This window comes from Buteo buteo, chromosome 24 (assembly GCF_964188355.1).
Source record: "Buteo buteo chromosome 24, bButBut1.hap1.1, whole genome shotgun sequence".
In the NCBI taxonomy this organism is placed as follows: Eukaryota; Metazoa; Chordata; class Aves; order Accipitriformes; family Accipitridae; genus Buteo; species Buteo buteo.
Window position 1 is genome coordinate 10087603 of NC_134194.1, and position 24716 is coordinate 10112318.

The 24716-nt window shown below is 46.5% G+C and overlaps 2 protein-coding genes across 3 annotated transcripts; both read right to left on the reverse strand.

Annotated features, from left to right (window-relative positions):
- Window positions 1–6983: 6983 nt before the first annotated feature.
- On the reverse strand, window positions 6984–11316 carry LOC142044358 (serine protease inhibitor Kazal-type 6-like). The gene is made up of 4 exons (XM_075056685.1): window positions 11097–11316; window positions 8921–8946; window positions 7939–8051; window positions 6984–7159 (listed from the first exon to the last, which is right to left on the reverse strand). The coding sequence occupies exons 1-4, from the start codon at window positions 11152–11154 to the stop codon at window positions 7114–7116; spliced, it is 243 nt and encodes an 80-aa protein (XP_074912786.1). The 5' UTR covers window positions 11155–11316; the 3' UTR covers window positions 6984–7113.
- A 3172-nt stretch (window positions 11317–14488) lies between these two features.
- Window positions 14489–19075, reverse strand: LOC142044328 (double-headed protease inhibitor, submandibular gland-like). 2 transcript variants are annotated; one of them, XM_075056629.1, is made up of 8 exons: window positions 18648–19075; window positions 18143–18165; window positions 17449–17573; window positions 17165–17210; window positions 16167–16291; window positions 15981–16026; window positions 15152–15267; window positions 14489–14661 (listed from the first exon to the last, which is right to left on the reverse strand). In XM_075056629.1, the coding sequence occupies exons 1-8, from the start codon at window positions 18703–18705 to the stop codon at window positions 14616–14618; spliced, it is 585 nt and encodes a 194-aa protein (XP_074912730.1). In that variant the 5' UTR covers window positions 18706–19075; the 3' UTR covers window positions 14489–14615. The 2 variants fall into 2 exon arrangements, with proteins under 2 accessions (XP_074912730.1, XP_074912728.1); XM_075056627.1 differs by having other exon boundaries at window positions 15152–15270; window positions 18648–19069.
- Between the last annotated feature and the right edge of the window lie 5641 nt (window positions 19076–24716).

Here is a 24716-nt window from a genome sequence, read left to right on the forward strand (position 1 = left end):
GAAATTTCATGTTAAAAACAGGCTGTGAGTAGTTGGTGAGCTTCAGGAATGTCAGTGTGGATTGCAGATTTTCACCAAACAGGGAGGAACAAGCACATGCACCTGCAAAAGCCCCTATTTTAATTTTTGGTTTCCCCACCACCACCACCCAAAAAGTCAAAGAGGAGAGGCAAAGACCCCTAAGCTCCCTGCCAGGGTGCAGGGCTGCAACACTAGCACAACTGGAGTGACTGGAGGAGCAGAGGCAGGAACAAGGGCTGTTATCAGAGCTTGGCAGGAGGATCACATTTTTGTCTCAGCACTTGTGACATCTGCCAGGGTCCTGGAGCGATCAGGGGAACGTTTGCATGACATGACCCAGAGCTAATCAGACTTGTAAACAAAACGGGGCCTGGGATTTAGTCCACTGGAAATGTTTGTCCCCTGCAATACAACATCATGCCAATTTTTCAAACAAGTTTGTTTCTCCATCTTTGAGTTTTCTCAGCCTTTTCCTTGAATCATGATTTGACCTCATATTAGAAGGGTTTAAACTATGTAAATATATGTTTAGGAAGGTAGAAGTTTAGGTCTCACCTAATCACTACACTCCAGGAGCTCAGGCTTTACATGAAAGTCCACAGCAAGAATCACAGCCTGGTGCCAAAAGCCTGAAAGCTGAACTGCGGTGAATAGACACGGTACCACTGATCAAACCACCCGGTCTGTGGCAGCATCCAGTGTCCATCCTTGGTACTGCACTCTCCCCCTTCATCACTGCAATTTGCTCACAAGAGGAGCATCGCCATCCTGCCAGGCCTTGGAGAGACAACACCAAGGCCTGGACCATTCCAGAGGATTAACAGGACCTGGAGAGGCCACCAAGACACAACAGCAAACAGCAGAGCACCCTCAGTAGCAGAAGGTCCTCTGAGACCCAGTTAGGGTAGAGGGGGCTCGCACCGACTCCGCGGCTGTGCCGTGCCGTAGCTGCTCAGATCCAAGGGTGGGCAATGGCTTTCTCCTTTCTCACAGCATTAACAGAGGGGAAGAGATTCACAGAGGCAGAGTCTAAGCCTCAGCTACGTTCAGTGAAAAGTGGAACAAGTGTGTCACACCTGGAGCCCCACCACTGATGCTAAATCTCGGTATTTGCATCCAGCAACAGCTTAACTGAAAAGCTCTCCCCAAATCCCGGAGGTACAAAGCCCAGCTCATCTCAGCTGCACTTCTCTGCCCTGAAACTTCTTCCTCCAGTGTCTGCAGGAGAGGTGAGCAATGCCGTGGAGAAGACAGCAGTCTGAGCAGTCTCAGGCCAAGGAAGTCATTGATCAGAGCTACCTTCTCTCTATTACATCAAAGGGACATGCTGAGACTGCACCCTGTGCCTGAGCCCTTTGATGAGAGGTGGTGGGCCCTGCAGGAGCAAAGGAAACTTGTTCAGAGCACTCTGGCCCGACAGCAGCCTCAGGAGAAGGGGAGAACGGCTGTCAGGAGGGAGAGCCGAGGCACAAGTAACAAACAGAAACAATTTACTAGGACAGCTCACAGTGCCAGTGCCTCCCTGCACCGATCGCTGTCAGTGTAATTCCTTGCAAGAACAGCTGTTGGGCTCAGCAAAAATAGGCTAATGCAGGCACCCATCCTGAAAAGAGGACGGGTGCTGCAGTCTGAGGACCTTTTGAGCCTGTGAGGGCGAATAACTTTGTCACCATTTGTGCACAGCTCTGCTGTGGGCACCTCTCATTTTAAGCAGAATTTCAACAGGCAAAATTAGCTCTGACGCCAGGTCGTGCCTCCGCACAGCACGAGGACCACAAGAAGGCATTTCGCTCATTTTAGCAGACCCCCTGCCAAAGGTTGGCACGAAGAGGACATTAAGGCCCCTCTCCAAAATAACCCTGTCCAGCAAAACCAGAGCATCATCCCCAGGACACCGGTGGGGCCGGTGGCTGCGGTGCCTCCGCTGGCTTGTGCCCGGCGGTCACCAGAGGGAGCCCGATGCCCGGGAACCAGCAGCAGCCCCGCAGCGAGACCTGGCAGAGCTGCGCTGGGCAGCCCTGGACCTGCGTGGGACAGGGGAGCAGCGCAGGTGACCTTCTGCAGCCCCTCCTAGCTCCTTTTTTAATGGCTCATCATCATCAGACAGAATTGGAGCAATCGGAGCATCCGCTCTTGCATTCGCTGTGAGTAAGGGCTAAGGGTATGTCTAGAAGCAGAGGATGACAGGAAGATGCGTTTACAGGGCAGGGCCCGGGAAGCTGATGGTTTGATCACAGGTGACTCCACAAAGTCACCCTCCCAAAGAAAGGCATGACATTCCTCGGGAAGAAGGCCAGAAGTGTCACAGCCAGCCCTTGCCACGATACCAACGTTTCTGTTCACTCCCAATTAATTGAGCAGTTTTAGCTCAGAAAGGAAAGCACCGTATTACACAGCACCGCCACTTTTCCACATCCCTGAGAAACCCTTATTCCACAAGCTGGGTACTGGCTCCAACCCTGCTACAAGCATTGAAGCTGTTGCTTGGGCCCAGCCTCAGGTTGGTCGGGGCATCCCTCCAGGTCCAGCAGAACCTCGGTTTTGTCCTTATCTTTCAAGTCCTGTGTGAGGCTCTACCAAAGCCTTGCTCCCTCCAGAGACCTGAGGAGCTGACCTTATTGAAGCTCTTGTCCTTCACTGCCCCATGGGTGTCAAAGCCAAAGAGGTGCCTTGAAGCACCATCCCATCACTGGACTTTAAAACAAGTGAACCTTTATGTGGCACCTGCCTTTCAATGGGGATATATCTTATGCCTCCCCCATTCTCCCTTTATGTATCATAGTAACCCTTGCCTTCCACATGCATTTTATAAGCCTTCCCAGCATTTTTAGAACAGCCTTATAAGACTCCAACGCCAGCCACAATTACTGCAGCTATTCCTATAAGAACCTCCTAAACTACACTGCTTATTTCAGGAAAAAACCCAGCCCAACCCCCAAAAACCCCCATCAACCCCCCAAAAAACCCATATTCCAAAACTCTCACACCACAAGCAAACCCCTTACCTTCTCTTTGCTCTGGAGTCAGTAAAAACAGTCAAATGTTTCCCCTGGGCTCCTATTTAAGTCCTTCAGCTGGGATGGGGATGGAGGGAACTGTTGGTTGATTCCCAGCATCTGGGAGTCATTTCACCCCAGAGAAGGCTCAGCTGCTGTCTGATCCTTAAAGGACCCAATACATGGTGACAGCCTCCTGCTGCTCCCTGCAACTGTCACCATCTACATCTTTTCTGTCCCCTGCAATACTCCTACAGTTCTCCCACCTACTGCCCAAACAATCCTTTTCCTTGTCGCCATAGCTCAGCCTTCCCTCCCATATTCAGTTTTGGGCCCTGCCCCAATACAAGAAAGGCATTGAAAAACTGGAGTAATTTCAGTGAAGAGCCACCAAGAACATTGGGGGTTGGAGCATTTGCTCTAAAAGAAGAGACAGGGGGATGTGGGCTTGTTCAGCCTGGTCCCCCCCTGGGTTCAGGGGGACATAAGAGCAGCCTGCCAGTTAACAAACAGGTTACTGAGCAGATGGAGCCAGGCTCCTCATGGTGGTGCATGGCTTGGAGATGAGACAGTTGCAAGAGGTTGAAAGTGGATACAAGGAAAAACTTCTTTACAATGATGACAGTCAAACCCTGGGACAGGTAGCCCAGGGAGACTGGCCATGCACCACCCTTGGAGGTTTTCAATGCTAGACTGGATAAAGCCCTGAGCAACCTGTTAGGACCTCAGAACTGACCCTGCCATGAGCAGGAGGTTGGACCAAAGTCCCTTCCAACCTGATCCAGCCTTCCTTCTTGTAGGGAAAAGAGGGTGAACCGGAATGATAGCCAAGTCCAGAGCTTCCTCCCCAGGTGGGCTGTGGGAAGCCTGCAGTCAGCACCACCACCCTAGGATCATCCCATGGCAGCTAGAAAAGCCTTGTCAAACGCTGTGAATGTCAAGGGAAAAAAGTAGGACAAAGGATTCAACTGAGTTGCGACAGTGACACGTGCCTGTGCTGGGGGAGGAGGAGGAAGCAGTGGAGCACACAAGTTAAATGGGCCAAGAGCCTGGACACAATAATGTATCAGCTGCATCACCAGCAGAGTGAAGCTGTGAGATGGAAATACATCCTTCCCCTCTGCAATGTGCATAGCCTGGTCACGGGAGGGTGCTCAGCTGTGAGCAATTGCTTCCTTTCAGTAAGAGCAACCATGCACAAATTTGATTCTTCCATTATTTTACCTGCTGAGGGGGACTGAGTGAGACCCGGGGAGCACAGGGCCCTCATTCTGCTGCAAGGGGCAGGTCTTGGCAGCAGCCAAGATGCTGGGGCAGCTCCCACCCCAGCCTCTGCCCCTTCCTCCCCAGGGAGAGAAAAAGCTGCGAAGATGCTCATGTTATCTAATAGAAGAGAGATCTCAAATGTATCATGACTCACTCACCTTTCAAAGCTGTCAAAAAAAAACAAACCCCAAACACAACACAACTTAAAAGGTGGAGGAAGGAAATCAAAGGAAAAATAGTGGCTGAAGGTTTGGTTTCTGGTTTGGTATGTGTCTGGGAAGGCAGCCAGACACAGATGGGAGCTCAGGCTGGACAGCCTGTGGATACTGCCGCACTCCTACCCTGTCCCTGGCATCCGTCGGCCCTGCTGGGAATGTGAGCACAGCACTCTGAAACCCAGAGCAAACGGACACAGCACCAGCAAAGCATCACTGCCGTCTCGGTTAACTGGAGCCATGTGCCCACTCGGCCAGAAGGACGGACTGCGACAGAAGCCATTTTGCTTGGTGTAGCACTGCCTCTCTTGGTCTCTCCTCGAGAGGAAGTTTTGGGAAGTTTCCCTGACTGGGGGAAATTGTTTCTTCAAAGGAGTTGACTCCCATTCTCCACTTCCCCAGCACAGGTGGAGGAGATGGTATTTGGGTCTGTAGACATACAGAGGTGTTTTTATTTGCTGTTTGCACTGAAAGAGCAAAATACAGGATGGTTATCAAATAGTGAACTCTTGCAGTTTCTGTTCTCTTGTGATCTGTCCTTGTTATCTCAGCCTCCAGATTAAAAAGGATTAGATACGAGAATGTGCTGTGAGATTTTTGGAGTCACTGAGGGCCATCTCAGGTGTAAGGATGTCCCATACCCCCTCCCTCATTAAAATGTCACTTTCCATCTTAAAAATGGGGTCTTTTTGCTCCTGTGCTCTGAATATGGTGCAGGTCCAGAGCCACGCAACGTAATAGGATTATCGCAGCATAACTCAGGTAGAAGAGGACAGGCAGAGGTCATCCTGCTCCAAGCTGGAGGATTGATGAGGAAGGTCCTCCCACTTTCCCAGCATGTCCTTCGTGACCACTTGTCCTTGTGCAGCAGATGCTTCTTGCTCCCCTCACTCTTGTCCATGGTCTGGATGTCTTGCTGTTCAGTTTACTAATGCAACATCTGAATTTGAAATCAAACAAGTCACTTCCCCTGGCTCTACAACCTGGGACACAGAGAGGGTTAGTTGGCTTCCAAGAAGAGGTGGCAGATTTTGTAAGAATCCAGTAGGCTGGGATGAGAAAAATATCGGTATCAGACAGCTGGTCCAAGAGAAGCTCCAAACTAGCCAACGTAGAGCTTTGCCTGAGCAGTTCAACCGCTGGCTGGCTGCCACCTGCACACTGCCTGTAAAGTTACCAAATGACAAAGGATTTGTCAGAATTGTCATCGCAAATGTGAATTATCAGAAGAGAAGCCAGCATTAGCTGTGCCGAGCACATTGCTAAGGCCTCTCTTCTTAGGCATTGCGCCCCAATTGAGTTTAAAGCATGGATTGTGGCACGATAGGCAGACACTCAAGCTCTGTCCAAACAAGGTCCGGAGGTTTAGATGCTCAGCATTTAGGTGCTTGCAAAATATGTTGGCCCCTGAGGCTCCTGATAAAATCTAAAGCTCCCTTTGAAAGTTAAGTGTTTAACATGAAGGAGCTGGCGTCCTATAGATCTGCTGCCAATGTTTTAACAAGGGGAGGCCACAAGTATTTCCCTGTGTGAATTTTGCAGAGTGAATGGGGAGACGCTATAGAATTCATTTTCTCATGTTTGCACAAAGAAGGATTTTCCAGCCAACATCAAGAAGAGAGGACAGCAGTGTGAAACATAAAGGAATAAAGTCTGTGTGTATTAAAAATTGTAAATAAATAGAAATACTTGTGCGTAGAACAACAAGGTCTGCGTATGATTCAGGGAGAGTTCATCCTAGAGGTGGGGAGGGGAAGCCCACAGCTCTTCTCCTCCAGGGAATATTTTTTTTTGTAATTATTGACACTTTATACAATCTGGCGCTCTTCTAAATATAATTTTATTAGCATGAGAAGCCACTTGGCAGCAGGAAACTAATGCTGGTGAGTTCACAGTTTTCAAGACAAAGCGTTCTCTTAGAAGGAAGAAGAAAGACTGATTTGGAAAGAAGAGCCTTGCAGCTTCTGCCTAAAACCAGCCTCCACCTGCCATCTTCTTGTTGCAGGCTTAAATGGAGCAATATTCCCTAGCCTCAGCTTGTTTGTCTCTGGTTTCCAAAGGAGATGAGGCATATGCAGTCACGCTGTTCACCAGATCTCCTGTCACCCTCCCACAATAACCTCTGAGAGAGGAAGGAACATGTCTACGGAGGCTGGGTAAAGAATAAAGGCGCCCGCTGTCACCCACTCCCTGGGATGGGGAGAGCTGGGCAGGAGCCCACGAGCGGTTGCGCTGCTTGGCTGCCCAGCAAGCGTGTGCCAAGTTGTCAGGAAGGACACAGGACAGAAGAGCTACGGCTGCTGGGGACAGGAGGACACAGCCCACGGGAGCCGTGGGAACAGCCACTCCGGCACAGGGAGCGCCTTGCTTCCCGGGAGGAGGGTGATGTAATAGCACAGTGGAGCGAAGCCACGCATTAGGCTCTAGCACGGCTGTATCAAAGCGCTTTTCTGGGTATTAGGGAAAAAGGAATCCAGCCAAAGAGTCGTGCTGAGTTTTATTTTATTGAGCAGAGACGGCGGAGATGAGGGCAAGCTGCTCCCGTGTCTGCGCACAGGCGGCTGCGGCTGTTGCTGACGGGGGTGCGGCTGTTGCTGCTCTGTGACGGTGAGGACTCAGCATTTCCCCAGGTGCTTCAATCTTATTTTCCCTCCACTTCTCCTGTAAAAGGAGCAAGTCAGACTTAGACAAAGCAGTGTATGACAGACACAGCAGCGTGGGACAGGGAGCTCATCCGTCCGAACAGGACTATTTGCCTGACTCATGCTAGCATACTCTGGTGCCTCACAGGGAACATCAAGCCATTTTCTCCTCTCCTTGCTCTTCTCTGATTTCCCCTAGGATAAGGCAGCCTTGAGCGTGCACCAAATGTTAAGGACTGCTAAGGAAAAAAGGATGTTTTGCAAGCACGTTCAGTCCAGGGTTGCTGGCTCCTATTGCATGTCTTTTAAAAGGTGACAAAGCTCAGGAAAAGGAGAAACTCAGGCTCTTCCTCTGAGATTTTGTGTCTTGTTCCACAAAGTCCATTCAGACTTTTCAGGAATAATTTGGCACGGCTCAGCTCCCGCATTCCTCCAGACACTTTTCAGTATCCAGAAGTGTGGGCAGTGAGAGTTGCAGCCTGTAGCATATAGTGGGAAATGTGCATCAATTTAGTGCGTGCAGAAGGTACAGGCAGGATGCAATTGCCTCCCGGGCCTCGTGCTGCCTCTTAGCATGGCAACAAGCAGCATGCAAAGCCTAGAAATAAATTAAAATTAACTTGCATTCACACAGCTCCATTCCAAAGAGGAAATATTCCGCTTGGCACGATTCAGGGGCTGGTCCATACAAGAGGAGCAGCCTGGATGCAGGGCCTCCCCTCCATGAAGAATATCATTACATATTTGGAAATGGAGCCAACTCTCTCTGTTATTTCGATCCCCTCTGCTTTCACTTACAGCACTGCCTTGCAGAAGGCGCACTTGTTTCCGTACGTGATGCCATCCGTGCCGCAGTGAGGGTTGGACTCCCTTGTGCAGTACACGCTTCTATTTACAAACTCTCTACAAATCTGCAAAAGGAATAAGAAGAAACCCATTTCAGGACTCCCATACTCTCTTTCACTTTCCAAATTGGATACAACGTCACTAATATAATGCTTTTTCTGACAAGATGACCAAAGGGGCAGTGATGACACCGCCTATTTACTGAAAGAAAAAAGCCCTGTCAGAAATGAGCAGAAGCAGTGTTTTGGGGGGGGGGGGGGGGTTGACCCACATTTGAGGAGGGAAACTGTAGTCACCTAGGAGAAGTCATGATCTCCCAAAGACAGGAGTGGATTAGCCTAGGCACGTAGGAGAAGAGTCAGCACTGATTGTCTTTCAGACATTTGGCGCCAAGTTAGCTCACTGCTGCATGGCTTCATGCATCTTGCAACACCGTGCACTCAGCTTGGTGCCTGCTGAGCTTTCTGCCTTCGCAGCGGAAGGAGGAGAAAATCTTAGTCTACGGGGAATTAAAAATGGTGTCCAGGAAATGTACAGGTATTTTGTCTCTATTTGGACAAGTCCCAGTGATGGACCTTGTTTGGGGGAGGTAAAACACTCTTAATAGTCCATTTGTTTCATGAGAAGATTGGACAGTGGAGCAAAGTGGATAAAAGTGGCGCTGCATACAAACACAACCCTGTGCAAACACCCTAGACCTAATCATGGGAAGCATTTGCTAAACCAACCACCTATTTCCCTGGCCTACTTGCTAATGTGGCCACACATAACATCCCCTGTACAACGGTGAACTCCCCAAAGTGTTGGGACTTCTTGGAAGGACCCACCTGCTCTCAGCAGACATTAAAAACTGTTTACCATGCACCAGGACCTTGGTTACAAAACCATTCCTCTAGAAAATGCACAGTCAGTAAGCAGAAACAGCTGCACTAACCTCTTCAATGTCTTGACCTGCTACATCTGGAATAAAAAAAACAAACAACCAAACACAGATTTTACATATCAGCATTATTTTCTGACAGAGGCTGAACTAAAGTCACAAACCCTTTATACAAACCACAATGAAACATACACCAGGTTTTTCCTACTCCATCATCCTGTGCGGTGGAGGAGGAGGCAGGAAATACGTTGTCTGAATTGCTTTTCAGTATTTTGCTTTTTTGAAAAATGTTACTAAAATACCATGTAATCAGTCATTCAGCTGCTAACTGCACCTCAGACACATAACCCAATCTCCTGGAAGGCAGCCACTCCCGGGGAAGCGAGCTGCCATACCGGATCTGGAGCCGCGCTCAACACAGATTTTAAAGCTATATTGACTTTTAAGGCTTTTAGGGTCCTGCATATCTGAATGACGAAAAAGGCTGGTACTGCTAACAAGTGACCGTGGAGAAGGAGACCCCATGGTCAGCTTTACAGCCAGCCTCAGCGCAGCACAGCCCAGAGACTCTCCCAGAGCAAGTTCATCCCGGCCAAAATACAAAGAGACAGCATGGGGTGATACAGAGCAGAACAGGCAGTGCAGGTCAGTAAGAGTGCAAAAATACCCGCTGTAACCACAGGCTCGGGGCCTGAAGCTAATCAGTCCATCCTCTTAATATTTCTTCACTGCAAAGATTGCAGTCAGGCGCGTAGCTTGAGCCATAGCTGTGGGACAGGGCGACCCTGCGACGTCTCTAAGGGGGACCCCGACACTCAAGGGTGGCTTGAATGCAGATTTGCAGAATCTGGGTCACAACACCGTGGGACAAATACCCAGCATCTCGCACAGCAGCGGGGCAGCGGAGATTTGGATGCGAGGCTGTACCTGCTGGGTCAGTGGGGTCACGGCTGGCTGCGATGCTGCTCAGGTGGGTCTGGGCAGGAGGGAACCTGGGGCAGGAGGTGGGAGGACCCTGTCCTACACGCGAGCGCCCACAGTTCGGAAATCCCACCCAACTCTCAGTCAGCTAGACCATCGTCCATCAACCCACCCTAGTTTTTCTGCCAACTGTATTGCCCTTCGGTGTTTTTTATCCCTGGCACTGGTATATTTATCATGACCTCAGGTCAGGCTAGGCTGCCTTAATTGTAAAGTCACTGTTATGGCTATCTGTATACTATTTACAAAACAGCTCGTTAGATAGTTTTTATAAATATTACATGTGGCTACAGAAGACTTTATGATGATGTCTCTTGACATCTGTTTATTTTATAGGAGATCACAGAGTTTGCTGCTGTTCTGCCTGGCCTTGGAAGGAAGCTTCAGCACTCTGACAGAACCCAGTCCCAATTAAGACTCAATTAGAGACAGATGAATATTTCATAATGAATAATGTGTACAAAGTAATTCACCTCTTTTCTCCATGCACAGCTTGCAATTTTCTCAAGTGAATTCTTTATTCAAATTATTCACAGAAAAACAAGTATAAATAATTCTTGTTCTGCACATTCTTCAATAACTGTCGCCACAAACCTTGCAGAGCTGGGTCAGCTGGACACAAGCAATTGATAACACTGATGTGACCTATATGTTCAAAAATCATCACTCAGCTTCCCCAGATCATCAGAAAGATGTGTAAATCTCCAGATAAATACATGCTGGATCCTTTTAATTTGCCCTCTTTGTTCTGACTCCTTGAGGACATTTGAATTTAATTTTCAAGCTTTTCTCTGCAACATAAATGAAAGCTGAAACTTTCATCTAATTACGTTTCCACGTCTCCAAGGACAACACCAAATACCAAGATGCTTAGGATCAAAACAAGTGCTGATGACCCTGAGGTGAGTGAGTTTCTTCTCTAACTGGTTCAGCAAAACTCTCCAGCGAACACTTGTACCAAAAATTCATAATTACACTCTGCTTTGGTACATTTGCTGAAAGAGCTGATTAGAATTTGCTCGTTCTGTCTCCCAGTGACACCTCCGCTGCGTTATTCACTGCGGAGGCACACGAGGAGTGGAAATATGTCATATGAGTGAGCAAGTCCCGCAGATATTTTCTACTTGCTCAGCTTTATCTTCAAGCCTGTCATCCGGTGATCAAGGCTCTCCAAAGTTTGCTGTTGTCAGGAAAGGTTTGGGGTTTGGTTTTTGTTTTTTTTTTCTATGCTAGGGAAAAGATCACTTACCCGAGAAGAAAGAGAGCAGCAGCAGGCTGAGAAGCACTAAGGCACCTGTTGCCTTCATGCTGCAGGTAGCTCTTTAGTCCAAGCCAAGCAATCTGTGCGGGAGGTGTTGTCTCAGCACCGGAGCCCACAGTGCGCACACAGACCTGCCTTTCTGTGTATTTATGCACCCATCGGTAGCTGTCCTCATTCCCCACCTTAATTGTGAGAACTTCTCCACTTTGCTTCTAAAGCCATTATTGGTCCTGGCTGTGTTTATGGTGCTTTAGGAATGCTGCCCTGTCCACATCAAACCTAGAAAGGGCTAATTATATGAGTGATAGACGGGCTTGTAATATCTTTTTTTTTTTTTTTCCAAATAGTCACAGGATTCTCACAAGGGTGAATTTTCAAAGCGGTGATTCATCGGGGAAGCTGGTAATTTTCATTCTCTGGGCCCTTGCTGAATGCCAGCACCGAGGCTTTGAGTGCGGCGTGATGACACTCACTAGACGTTACGAAATAAATCACAGCATGAGAATGTGTTGTCTGTGAAACCAATTATACGTTGTTCCCTGGCTATTTTTGAGGATGGTTCTAAATTTGTTGGGTTGGGGTGGAGAAGCGCTCCGATGCGACATGCTCTCATAGCTGTGTGCACAGTCCCAGATAGGACTGCTGACTCTCCTCCCTGAACTATTTAAACTCTAGCTGTCAATGTTTTCCAGTTTTTCGCATTCACAAACATATGTTAGGGCTCCGCTCCCACAGCAAGTCACAATGACAGGAATTTGATGGGGAATTGGGAGACCTGAGCTCTATTTCCAGCTGAGCCTGTGCAAGGATTTGTTCAGCTGCACCATTTGCAAAATATCTGTTCAGATACGAGTAAGCTTGAAATTTTAGTATGCTTTCCTAAGGAGACAAGGCTTAGGAGACCAATGTGTATAGATATATCTGTTTATTAGTTCCCCCAGTTGAATCTGCAACTAGTTCCAACCAAATTTGACATAGGAGCAAAAAAACCCTTAAAAATAATAAAAACATTTTTATACATATGTCTAGCAACAGAGGAAAGATGCTACTAATGTTCTCAGCCAGCAAGGGAGAGAGCTTCTGCAGGACAGCAATGTTATGAATACCCTACATCTGGGGAAGCATTAGAGTTTGCAGCTTGCTAGACATCTTAAAATTCACACAGCAGAGAAACTGTGACTGACAGGTGAATTCTCAGATGTCTATTAAGGGTGAGCTCACGACGCAGCCTCTCATATAATTTAGTTATCAAGTCAGTCAGCCGCAGCGCCGTTCAAAACCACGCTTAGTTCTGCCACTCACAGCACTACTTGTTTGCCTTTTCTAGTTTCATACGTCACTGCTTACGACCACAGCCTTAATGCCTCAGTTCTTTATCTACCCAAACATTTCGGTTGCTGCAGCATAACTGGCTGGCTAAAGCCTCAGCAAATGTACCGCAGGGACCAATCCCTTCCGGGCTGAGGAGAGGAAGACACTAAATTACCAACCAGGTGATTATCATTATTACCCCTTTCCACTTCTTTATAACGTCTGAAACAGGCCACTTGCTGGTGTAGGTGAGGGAATTCTTCTGTCTCTCTGAAAATCAGGGGTACAAGAAGGGCACCTGGACCTTGCTTTGCAGTCTAAGGGGTGTAGCTGGGTAAAGTCCCGCTGTTGCCAAGCCAAGTACTTATCTGTGCTGGGTCAGTCTTTAGTCTTATGTGATCCAAACCTTTCCATCTTCTAAACAGTTCTTGCTTAGAGGCTCACAAGGCATCTAGGATACAGCCACGTACCCAGTCCTTGCCATTTGCCCTCCTTTTCCCTTTAGGTGAGCAGCTCTTCTTTGGGCTTTTCCAAAGCCTTCTGAGCTCCTAAGCAAGTGTCTGGCTTCCTCAGGCAGAACCCACCACTGCAGAGGCGGCTTACAGTAGGATCTTGCTGTTGAAGACAATTTCCTGCCATGGCCAAAACTCCACTAGTCTGTAGCCACTCTATAAACCTCTTGGCCAACAAGAAATTACAGCAGAGCTCTGTCCTGTGCTGACAGGTCTCTGTTCACATCCACTAGCTACTCAGACTGTTCCTTAATTATTTTTCACACACACATAAGCAGGTAAGCAGTGAGAACTCTCATGACTCTCCAGGTTGTCTTTTCTTAAGAGCAGGCACAAAGGCATGATGTGATTTATATTGCCTGTACTAACAGAAAAAAAACCCTGAGAATAAGAAGTTCCATCCCTCTTCCCAGGACAGAGCACTGCTCTGTGCTAGTAGTAGGGGAAGGACAAGCCTCTTATCTTCTGGTGGGAAGCACCTACAAAATTCCTGCTCAAGAAATTATCTACTTCAGGAAATGAGACCCAAATGAAAAGGCTTGTAAGTCACAGATTTTGTCCTACGTATCAGCCCTGGCAGCAGATATTCTTGCTGCATAACAAGAGAATGGAAGGTGGAGAAAGAAAGAGGAAGGGAGCATGTGAGCCATGGTACTAGGGACTTTTTGCCGGTGCTGTTTGCATATTAACTCCTTGACTCACCCCAAAAGATGGCACATCATCATGAACATTCATATATATCATTGCTCCTCCAGTGCACTCTTTAGGCTCCCACAAAGATGCTATCTCCATACCTTTTTTTCCCAAGACAGAAAGCATCTTGGACCTACCAGCACATCATCTGGCCCTTCTTTCCTGGGATTAGAGAATCCAAGACCTTTTCCTGAAGGGTCTCCTGTCCTACCTCTGCCTCAAATACCCCACGTACAACTTTTCAGATCTTGTCTCCAAGAAGCTCAAAGCCTGAGCCCAGTCTAATTTGTCCTCGGGTTCTCATTAGGCTCATTACAGCCTTGCCTAGCTTGCTGCAATTTTCTGCTGATCAACACAGTCTCGACAGACACACCCTTCAAGGAAGCAGCAGTTCCTAATTTTCTTCCCTATGAGATAGCCTCCTCCCTTTGCCATAAGCCTCCTTTTTACAATGCACTGCCAGACCTGCCCCTTGCCCAGGTGTGACCAGGTAGGGCTGACCACGGCCACCTTTCTCTTTCACACTTCCCCAGGGCCATTCCCCCACACCAGGGCCCCTAAAAGAACCAGTTCCTCGAAGGCAAAGACACATCCATTTACACTCTGTAAGACACCGAAATTAGGAGAGTGGCAGTTTTTTATAGCAGCTTGGTTTCCCTTCTGATGGTTTGGTATGGAGTGACGTACTCTTGTGAGGGCTTGGGCTGGTGTGTGATGGGTGTTACGCTTTGCTCTTTATTGTGGTTTATTTCACAACTTCTCCTGCCTGAGAGATAAGTACCTAAAAGCCTGAAGACCATTACCCCTGCCCTGAAAAAAAAAAAACCAAACCACCAAACCCAAAAACCAGTCCATGGCAAAGAGAGTGGCTGTGTTTAGTTTATTGATCAATCAAAGCAGAGACCAACGTGCAACAGTTGAGGGAGCAGGGAAGAGCGTGTTTGCAGGATTTGTAAGGGAAAAATCAGGGCGAAGGGTATGGCTCCAGCGCTCAGCATTCGCCACGGTGTTTCAAGAACAGAGCTCCCTGGCTGCGCCTGAAGAGAAAGAGGGAGACCAAAATTACAGACATGGATCTCAGTTTTATAGTCTAACTTCACCCAAATAAGCCAATGTTCTTGTGCTCTCCAAGTTATAAAGTACTTCTTTTAATGTTTCACCTCTTTCCTGATTCCCCAGGTTACATGCTTTCTCACATTAAAGAGATTTGGGACAAACCCCATAATTTTGGACACCTCCTACGGTCACACTTTAAAACGATCTGGCAGGGAGGGAGTCAGCAATGCTAGGAGCCTGCAAATGGGGATCTGGATTTAATTGCGAGGGAAGGAGAAGACTCACTCAGGCTTAAGATCTGCAGTGCCTGGGGGGTGGCAGAGGAGTGAGTGTCAGGAGAGGAACATGGAGCAGGGATGGATTTACCGAGGGGCTAACGGGAGCTCTGGGGCTTTCACACCAGCTGCTGCTGCTGCTGCGTGTGCTCCAGCTCCTCTGGTTTCATGGCTACATGGTGAGCTCCATACTTACGAAAATGCGTTGCAGAAATGGCACTTGTTTCCATAAGTTTTGCCATCGGAGCCACAAAGGGGCTTATAGTCAGCGGTGCAGATGAGATTGTTACCCGGCTGATTGCTGCAGTCAACCTGCTAATAATGGAGCAACAACACATTTTAAAGCTTTTGTTCCTCATATTTTCCTACATGAGTGTTTTATGTTTATTTAATGTTTATGACATGCCAAAGCATAAACGCTCTTTTCAGGTGCAGGGCTCTGTTGTTCTAGCAACTCTGCAAACTCAGAGGCAGAGAATGTGCTTGCCTGGAGCAGCCTGAACTGAGGAGAAGGCGGGGGCAAAAAAATCTAGTAAATACTATTATAAATAGTGAAATGACCATGCTGATATTTCCAGGCTGGCCCTCCCACTGGCTGCTCTGGTTCAGCAGGCTAGCAGAGGCAGGGATACAGAAAGTGTATGGTCACGAGCCACGCTGCAGAAAAGTATTCCCACCTGAAGAATCACCACTACTAATAGTGCTGGTAGTATATGACCCTCCTGCTCTCCCGCAGAAGGTATGAGGCAGCATCTCTTGCTCAGCCCCTTTCCCAGTAACTGAAGGTCTCAGCATTCGCTGACTGCTGTGTTCCCAGGTCAGAGGGCAGACTGCGTATCTGAGTCATGGATTTGGTTCAATCCCCTTTGACCCTAGCATACTTTAACTATGTTCCTCAAATCCTATTTCCAGGCAAAATGTACCAGGACGGTGCAGGCGTTTCTATTATTTAGTTACGATTCAGTGAATTTGTGTTGTACAATGTGTTGTAACAGCAGTTAAGAGTGCAGATTTCTGCGCTTTACCTCTAAGCATTCTCCCTTGTGCCTCAGGTCTATGTCCAGTCCATTCCTTTGGGAAAAAAGCGAGTTGAGAATGAATGAGCACAGCGCAGCCACTTCACGAGTCAAACTACCTCCTTATGCTCTAAATACCAACATGAGCACCTACGGATCCAGAAACCCCTCCCGTGACCCAGCTCCTTCACTTACACCACAGCATTGCAGAAGCTGCACTTGTTTGGGTAGGTAATCCCATCGGTGCCGCAGATGGGCATGTACTCCAGGGTGCAGGGGATCGCACCACCGCTTGACCTCAGGTAGCCAGTACAGTCAAGCTGAAACAGTCACAGAACAACATTTTAATCTCTGCTCCCCTTTGCATCAGTCCTGTGCAACAGAGCGTGGTGCAAGAGACATCCCCCCCTCTCCCCAGGTCTGCATGGGAGAGGAGCTCCCAGCCCCAGCGTGGTGGCATTGATGTAACACAAACAGTTGAAATCCTGCAATGGGTACAGCATGATCCTGGAGTATCTGTTTTTTCCTGTCCTGAAGCGCTTTTCATCCCTGTCATCTTGGGGATTTTCACCATGAATGCCACCATGAGGGATCTTTGCCTAAAATGCCTTATGCAGCAGCAACTTTTGCTGCGAAATGTCAATGCCACTTTAAAATGGAGTTTATGCTCACCTCGGTGTTTCTGCAGTTACTCTGAGTGTACTGAAATGGAATTCGTTGTATTATGTTAAATTGCACAGCCAGAGTATTTCTTTACTTTCTCTAACCTAAAAATAGAGATACTTCTCCATGGTAGCTCCATATATTGGTAAACAAACTTTATGTTAAATGTTCTGATAGAATTGTTTTTTCTGTTAGAAAATCCAAACTTCCTCTGGGAATTTCTTAGCTTCAACAAGCTTCTAAGTCTAAGTCTAAAGAGAAGTGTTTTGATAACACAGAACCATTATAGAAATCAAAAGTTTCCATTCTTAAGTCTGGTGTTATACACATGATAACATTTAAAAACTCATTGTTCAAACAAAATTTAAAAGAAATTCTTGCAAATCTGCAATTCTTCATTTTCATACCATTTCTGACAGTTTGGAATTCTGTGGGTTTAGTACAGAATTAATCCTAGGCAAGGTTTCTGTCTAGCTCTCTTTTACCCACCACTGCTCAGTGCAGCAGAAGGAACCAATCTCAGACCATACCTTAACGCATTTTCCATCATGCTTCTTGTCGATGGCTTGGTTTCGGCTAGAGGGAGAGAGAGAGAGAGAAGGAAAGGAAGGATTAATCTGTTCATACCATGTCATCTCACTCATAAAGCCCCAGTAATTAATCATTCAGGAGCTTTGACACGGAAGATCACGGGCATTAGGGAAGACAGAAACTTAGGAAAAATCTAGTCCACCCCATGATTAGTCACAACCCCAAAGGCTTTTGTCTGGTGCTTGAACTGGCATTGTAGGTAATCAGGAGACCTGGTACTCACAGGATTTCATTGCAGAGGGAGCACTCGTTGGAGTAGGTCACGTTGTCAGTCCCGCAGACGGGTTCATAGTTGCGGGTACAAGCAAGTTGGTTTTTTTCAGACAACATGTACCTGCCGCAGGAGGCCTGTTAAAGACAACTTGTCATTTCTCCAAATGGAGAGAAGGGTATGCTTGTGTTAATCATGTTTTCACTGCGTTGGGAGACTACTGTTGGTAATTTTTTTTCCCTATTGTTCCTCCATGGTGAAGAAGAGAGGGAACAAAATATACCATGTTTCTTACAGCATACAAAAGCACCTTTTTGCTATTAATTAAGACTTTCAGTACTTTTGGCAAGAATTGCAGGCAAAAATGATCATTCCTTGGGAAATCAAGACAGGGAAGATTTTTAGGCAGTTATTCAATAGTTGTGTAGATTTTCTGCTGGCATTCTGTGCTGTGCTGACTCACTCTACGTTATTAATTACAGTCTTTTTTATCATCAATATGGTAAGTTATCTTTCTCTGGCAATGGTATTTTCTTACTTTGGGGAAAAGAGGTGGTATAATACTTAGGGGCTTTTTCCTTCTTGCTTTCCTGCTCACTTTCCTTTTTTTCCTCCCTCAAGCCTTCCTTAGGATACAGTGTGAGTATGAATTATTCATCTAGACTTAGAAATCAAGACTAAATGACAAAGAAGATCTACTACTCACCCGTTTTTGAGCAATAACAATATCTACAATAAAAACAGAGATTATAAAATATAAAAATTGTACAATGTCCTTGACTAAAATTCCTTTGGAATCATCAATTTCCCAACAGAGTAAGCAAATACACTTTTTCATTACTGAGAAGTGATTGTTTTCCCAAATGTTTTATCTACTCCAAGTAAACAAGAAGATATATACTAAGATTTAAAAAATCAATTCTTTGTGAAACTGGAAATTTTGACTGAATAAAGAAGAAATAGGACATAAACTTTTCTCCTTTTGCAGCACTATTATCCCCGCTAAGGCTCATAAGCTTAAATCAGACAAATGCATCCTACCAATCTATAGTATTTATCTGCACAAGGATAAAGTTCATTAAAAGAGAGCCTGCTTATTACTAAATCATCACATTTCCAAAGGGCTGAACTCTCCTTTAGGATGTATATATAAAGGCAAATGTTCAGGAGGACTGGAGATACTAGCACTGACTGTAACAAAAACAACTTACCAGAAAGGCAGCTGAGAAGCACAAGCCCAAGAAGGGCAACACTTCTTGTTGTCTTCATAGCAGAGATGGTTGTATAGCCTGTTACTTGCAAATCTGTCACTGTTGAGTTCAGTAGGTGGTTCTCAGCCTTCTCTATCCACACTGTATATATACATCTCCCTGACCCCGTGAAGTCATCCCAGAAAGTAATTATTTGCTCTGTAAACTAAGAAAATTGTATTGATTATTGAGTTGAGCTCTAAAGAATACTTGTTTGTTAGAGATGCCCAGAAGAATTAAACAAAAATCTGAGCTACACCCAGCTTGTTAACAAAGGCGCCCTGCTGTACAAAGAGTGATTTGTACTTTCCAAACAAGAGCACTGTCTCAATAGCAGATGTTGTGAAATTACATATAGAAGTCGGTAAAGCAAAAAAAGCCCATTTGTTGACAGCATTTGAACTTGCGCACACCATATTACATACACTAAACGGTCTTTGGGCTCCAGGAGATTTGCATGGTACAGCAGAGTTGGGGGGAGCACAGCAGCAAAGGACACTCTAAGCTTTTACGGACATAAAATCTGGGGTTTGGCAGACGTCAGTGTACTTTAAAGATGCTGAGGGCTCAATGAATCTCTCCACACTCTCTCCTGCAGTTTTCTGGTACACTGGATTTCTCACCAAAAGGAAGGAAACAGTCATCACAACAGGAAAGCATTACATAAAACTTCAGAAGTTTATAGGACGTTTCTGTGTAGGAGCAAGAGGTATTCATCTGTTGGCAATGTGTATGAGGCTGATTAAGAAATGCTGAGAATAAGTAGCCTGAAGTCTGGACTGGGATAGTGTCTCCTCTTAATGGCACACAAGGGGTATTCTGTGCAGGTGAAATGGGCTTCTTAAAACCAAAGGCATTCAAGAAAAATTTGCAGCAGCTGCAAACAGAAGGTGAGTCCTTAGGCTCCCCCCTTCCCCCTCTATTGTATGGCATTAAATTTAAAATGTCATCTGAAAGTCGTGGTTTAGGGAAGATAATTGAAGAATAACATGCTAGGCTCTGTTAAGTGATTCAACTCTACTGCAGGGGTATGGAAAACCAAATAAGGAATATTGCGTAAAATAATACATTTTTGATTTAAGGTAGTCACGGAAGGAATTGAGGGGTGGAACATGTTTGTGCTTTAGAGGAAGCTTGATTCATACATGTGGCTTAAAGGCAGCCTGAGTTTTAAATAGAAAATCAGAATTGTTTTTCTTATTATCGTGGGAGATGTTCAAGTCTTGGCAAGGGCAGATAAATCATAAAAATGTAGTTGAAAATGTAAGGGAGTTGTAGTCACAGAATAGACCTTGCAGGATTTGGCCTGTTAGAATCATAGAATGGTTTGGGCTGGGAGGGACCTTAAAGGTCATCTAGTTCCAACCCCCTGCCATGGGCAGGGACACCTTCCACCCGACCAGGTTGCTCAAAGCCCCATCCAACCTGGCCTGCAACACTGCCAGGGATGGGGCATCTGCAGCCTCTTTGGGCAACCTGTTCCAGTGCCTCACCACCCTCACAGTGAAGAATTTCTTCCTTATATCTAATTTAAATCTACCCTCTTTCAGTTTAAAGCCATTACCCCTTGTCCTATCACTACATGCCCTTGTAAAAAGTCCCTCTCCAGGTTTCTTGTAGACTCCCTTCAGGTACTGGCAGGCTGCTATAAGGTCTCCCTGGAGCCTTCTCTTCTCCAGGCTGAACAACCCCAACTGCCTCAGCCTGTCTTCACAGGAGAGGTGCTCCAGCCCCCTGGTCATCTTTGTGGCCCTCCTCTGGACTCACTCCAACAGGTCCATGTCCTTCTGATGTTGGGGGGCCCAAAGCTGAATGCAATACTCGCAGTACCGTTCGTATCAATGAAATAATTTTCCTGACAAATAAATGAGTAATGCTATTTGGATCTTATTCACAAATATCAGAAGTTGAAGGATTCCTTTGAAAGCTGTTTCTGTTGTATTCTTAGCATCCTGACTGACTTTCAGATTCCTTGAACTGATTATGAGCATATTTGGAAGGGAAGCAGTAATCACAGAAGCATTAATATTGATTATTCTCCAGCAGCAAGAATGCCAAAGCCTGAAAATCCTCAGAACTTGCACTAGCTGCCAGTAGAGATGGCACTTGCTGGTTCTGCAGTGGTTAGTGAGGCTACAGGAACATATTCCATCTCCTCTTCAGCTCTGCAACCTGAGCTTTTCCATATCCACCTCCAGACCTGAAATCCCCAGTTACCAGAAACTGTGCTACCTCTCCAGTTGCCTCTCCCGCCAGGCTGAAATCACACTGGTTGCTCAGGAGCTGTTGTGAATGGCAGAGTATCTGCTAGGGAGCTGCATCGTTCTCCTGTTTGGCCAACACCTGCCCTTTGATTAATTAGATCTGCTGGGGAGATCCCCCTCTGATTGACATACTGCTTCTGAGGATGTGAGTAGCCAGCCAGGACTGCTCCAAAACCAGCTCTTTTCCTCCAGTAATCCCTGCCACTTCACCAGGCAGCAGGGAGAAAAAGAGAAGCAAGGAAAGAGTCTTGCTATAGGGTCTATGAGAAAGGATGGGTGATAATTGGTAGCAGTCAGGGCAGGGCAGCAAGAGCTGCTGGGCTAGGTGTGACGTGGGATTGCACAAGGGAGCTCCATTAATGAGAAACAGAGGGAATGGGACAGAAATAATTGCGGGGCAGCAGACAAGTTGAAAACAGGCATTAGGAGCAGTGAAAAAAAACCTGTCTCCATGTATTTGGAAGAGTGAGCTTTGGGAAATGTCATACACATGTTGTAAATGAGAAGGACAAAGTGAACTCACCCGCCAAAATCCCTCTGTGGTATTCAAGAGTATCATGATGGTGGGCTCAGTAAAGTGACTTTGGGCATAGGATTACTTTAATGTTTCTACAGATATGACATCCATAGAAAAGTTTAAATAAAACTCTTACTGCTATTTCAAGTTCTTAGAGGGCAAACATTCAAGAAGGTTATAGCTACTGAATGGGATAAACATTGGCAGTCATATGATGGATCCTCTTCTATTAAGGTAAATTTCCAATAACTCTGGAAATTCTACCCAGTTTCTATACCAGCATTATTTCTTCCCATAGTAGTCATATTTTCCTGGGAATCTTTTCCTCTGGTCTCAAGACTCCCTATCTCAAGCAAGTCCATAATCTACCATGACCTAAAAAATTCTTCATTTGTATTCCCTGCTTTAATTTAAAACTTGTCACAGGCTTCACCTGACTACAAAGAGAAATGATACTTTTTAATTTTTTTTGAAAATAAAAAAGGTGGATGTGTGCATGCAAGACAACGTGTTGTTATTCCAGCAGCGGTATCATTGTCCTTGCTCCTGTATCCTGCTGTCACACACCACACCATAATCAAGAATGAAGTGGTACTATGCTCCAGTCTATGCTACTGTAGAGACAAATGCAAAATGCATTTCTTTGCCATTGACAGCGATGTGGCAACACCGCAAGAGCTCGCAAAACAGGTTGCTGTTCCCAGACCTCTGCACACGGGGGCAGAACTGGATCTTCTATGAGAACATGAATTCAATTTACAGCAAGCAAAGCCCCTGCTCTAAGCCGCACTCATCTAATATTTCTCCTTGTAGTTCAGCTATCTGATTGCTGCCTGCATATCTCCAGTCTTTTAAGCATAGATGATATCACAGGCAAGGGTGTCTGGAATAATTTGACTGTCTGGGAGCTGCATACTAACAGCAAAAGGCTGAGGATCTGGCCCTGCACATCCCCATCCCTCAGCGAATCTCAGCTCTGCCTCACCGCAATAGCTCTGACACAGCCAGCCCCCAAAAATGACGTCTCCAAGTAATTTTCTTTTAAAACATCATTTTATTTTTCTCCTCATCAAGAAAGAACATACTAACAAACCGTTTATCCTGAATGAAGCCTCAGAGAGAAATTGCATTAACGGAAAGGTCTAGACTGGCCTGAGGTATATTTTGGCCAGCAACAAGTAGAACAATATGTTAAAACAGAAGCATTGATATAAAATAGAGCAGAACAAAATAACCACATGCAATGTGTTAATCAGGTTGTGGGGTAATTGAATGGCATTTCCTAAATTCACAAACATCAGATAATGACATAAAGTGCCGAGGTACTGCTTAAAGAATTGTACCATAAAACACCTCGGCAGGCAGACAATGTTTCCTGCCTTGAATTTCCTGGAGGGAGAGTTAGATTAGTAATGGTGAGAGGATTTTGTGTTGTTGTGGCAGGATTTTATTGAGCAGCAACAAAAAAATTCTTTCCAGTGAGGCACCCATAAAAGAGGACTGTCTTCCTCTCCATCCTAAGAAGTTGCCCCCGCTGGGGCAGGGGGTCTGTGGTGCCGCTGGGGTCCTGCTCTGCCTTCAATTACTCCCGAGTAATGCTGTGTAACTCCGCACCAGGGTGGAGGATTTGTCCCCGTTCATTTCTACTCACAGTTTCCCCTCAATTGCCTGGTGGATTTTCCTGTTTAGCGGACATGGCACCTGGAAGATGCTCTCTGAGGACCACGGGGATCTTGAGCACGATCGGGAGCTCCACTTGTCTCCAAGGCATCGTGGCTCCTGGGGGGCCATCCTCATCCTCTCTGCTGCTTCCCAGGAAAGAAAAGAAGCGCTGGAGCAGGTGTTCTCTTACCCCTGACTCCCTCGCTCGGTGGAGGGGGACAGAAAGGAACATGAAGCCCCTGAGCCACGCAGCCCCGACACTACCTCCCAGAGCTTCAATTTGTCTTGGTCCTACGAAATTGCATCTGACACTGAAATGCCTTCCCGCACACAGACCTCCCTCTCACAGGAGGGACATTCCAGCCCCGGGAAGGGACTTGGCACTAAATGGTTGCAGAGAGTCATGTCTTTTGGAAATACATTGTCTCCCTTCAGAGAGCTGCTCTCTCCAGTCTCTGGAAAGAGACACATTGTCACTTAAGATCATTAACTATTTGACTGTGTGACTGCTGCCTGTACAGCATGCCACACTGCCAGTGCTTTGCTGTTAATGAATAATAAATTAACGCTATGACTCTGAGCCCTTCCTTTCATCAGCTGAGACTTCCAGAGGCCGAAGAATCTCAAAGGATCCTCTACGAGCAACAGTCGACGTAATTACCTACAAGCAGCAGCTAAGTGGTGGATGAGGTGCGGTAGTGATTGCTAGCAGTCCTCCAAACATCAGGTCTGTTAGGACTGACTGCCTGCCCATTGGTTTTCTGCAGGACCCCACAGTGATGAACATTGCAAACACGAACATGGGCAGCCAGGTATCTGCCTGCCCAGGGAATACATCCTGTCCTGTTGCTTTGGGAAGCAGAGTTGATTGCAAAAGGGCTTCTCTCACCTAAAGGTGGGTTTCCAATCCTGCTTACAAGGGGAAGAGATGCAGCTGGGAACTGCCCTTCTTCACCACTTCTATTCTGGGTGTAAGAAATTGGGGATAACCCTGGAAACTAAACCAGGAACGAGGAGCTCCTGGTGCCAGCAAACCCTCTGTGCCTTCCTTGCTTTTGCAGAGCAGCCACAAAACACCCCCCAGCTGCAACAGTCTTGGGACTGCCCCTAATTATGTGTATGTTCGGGTTTGCCTGGGGCCGCTTCATGCTGCCAAAGTCTCCCATACAGTAATGCGGGGTGAGGCTGCGGGTATCCGACAGCAGCGGTGAGGGAGGCAGACAGTCGCTCTCACCCAAGCAGAGTGTCTGTCCAGGATGCCCTGAGTGGAATAAATCGACTGGAGCATTGCATCAGGATGCGTCTCCAGACCTGGTTTTCTTTTGGAAAGCTGGTTGAAGGCAGATGCCCTCAAGATCTACTCATTGCCTTTGCAGTTGGGGTTGATTTCTTTGTAGAGCAGAACAATATATTCCCTCTCCCTGTAATTTGCCCATTAATACCTGCACCCCAGCATTGTTGCAGTGATGTAATCATGCAACATCTTAGGTAAAAACAGAATGAGACATATTATTAAAGCAACACATAAATGCTGATGGCTTTTTTTATTAAGCAGAGGTTTCAAGATTCATCAGGAGCTTTCAAGGT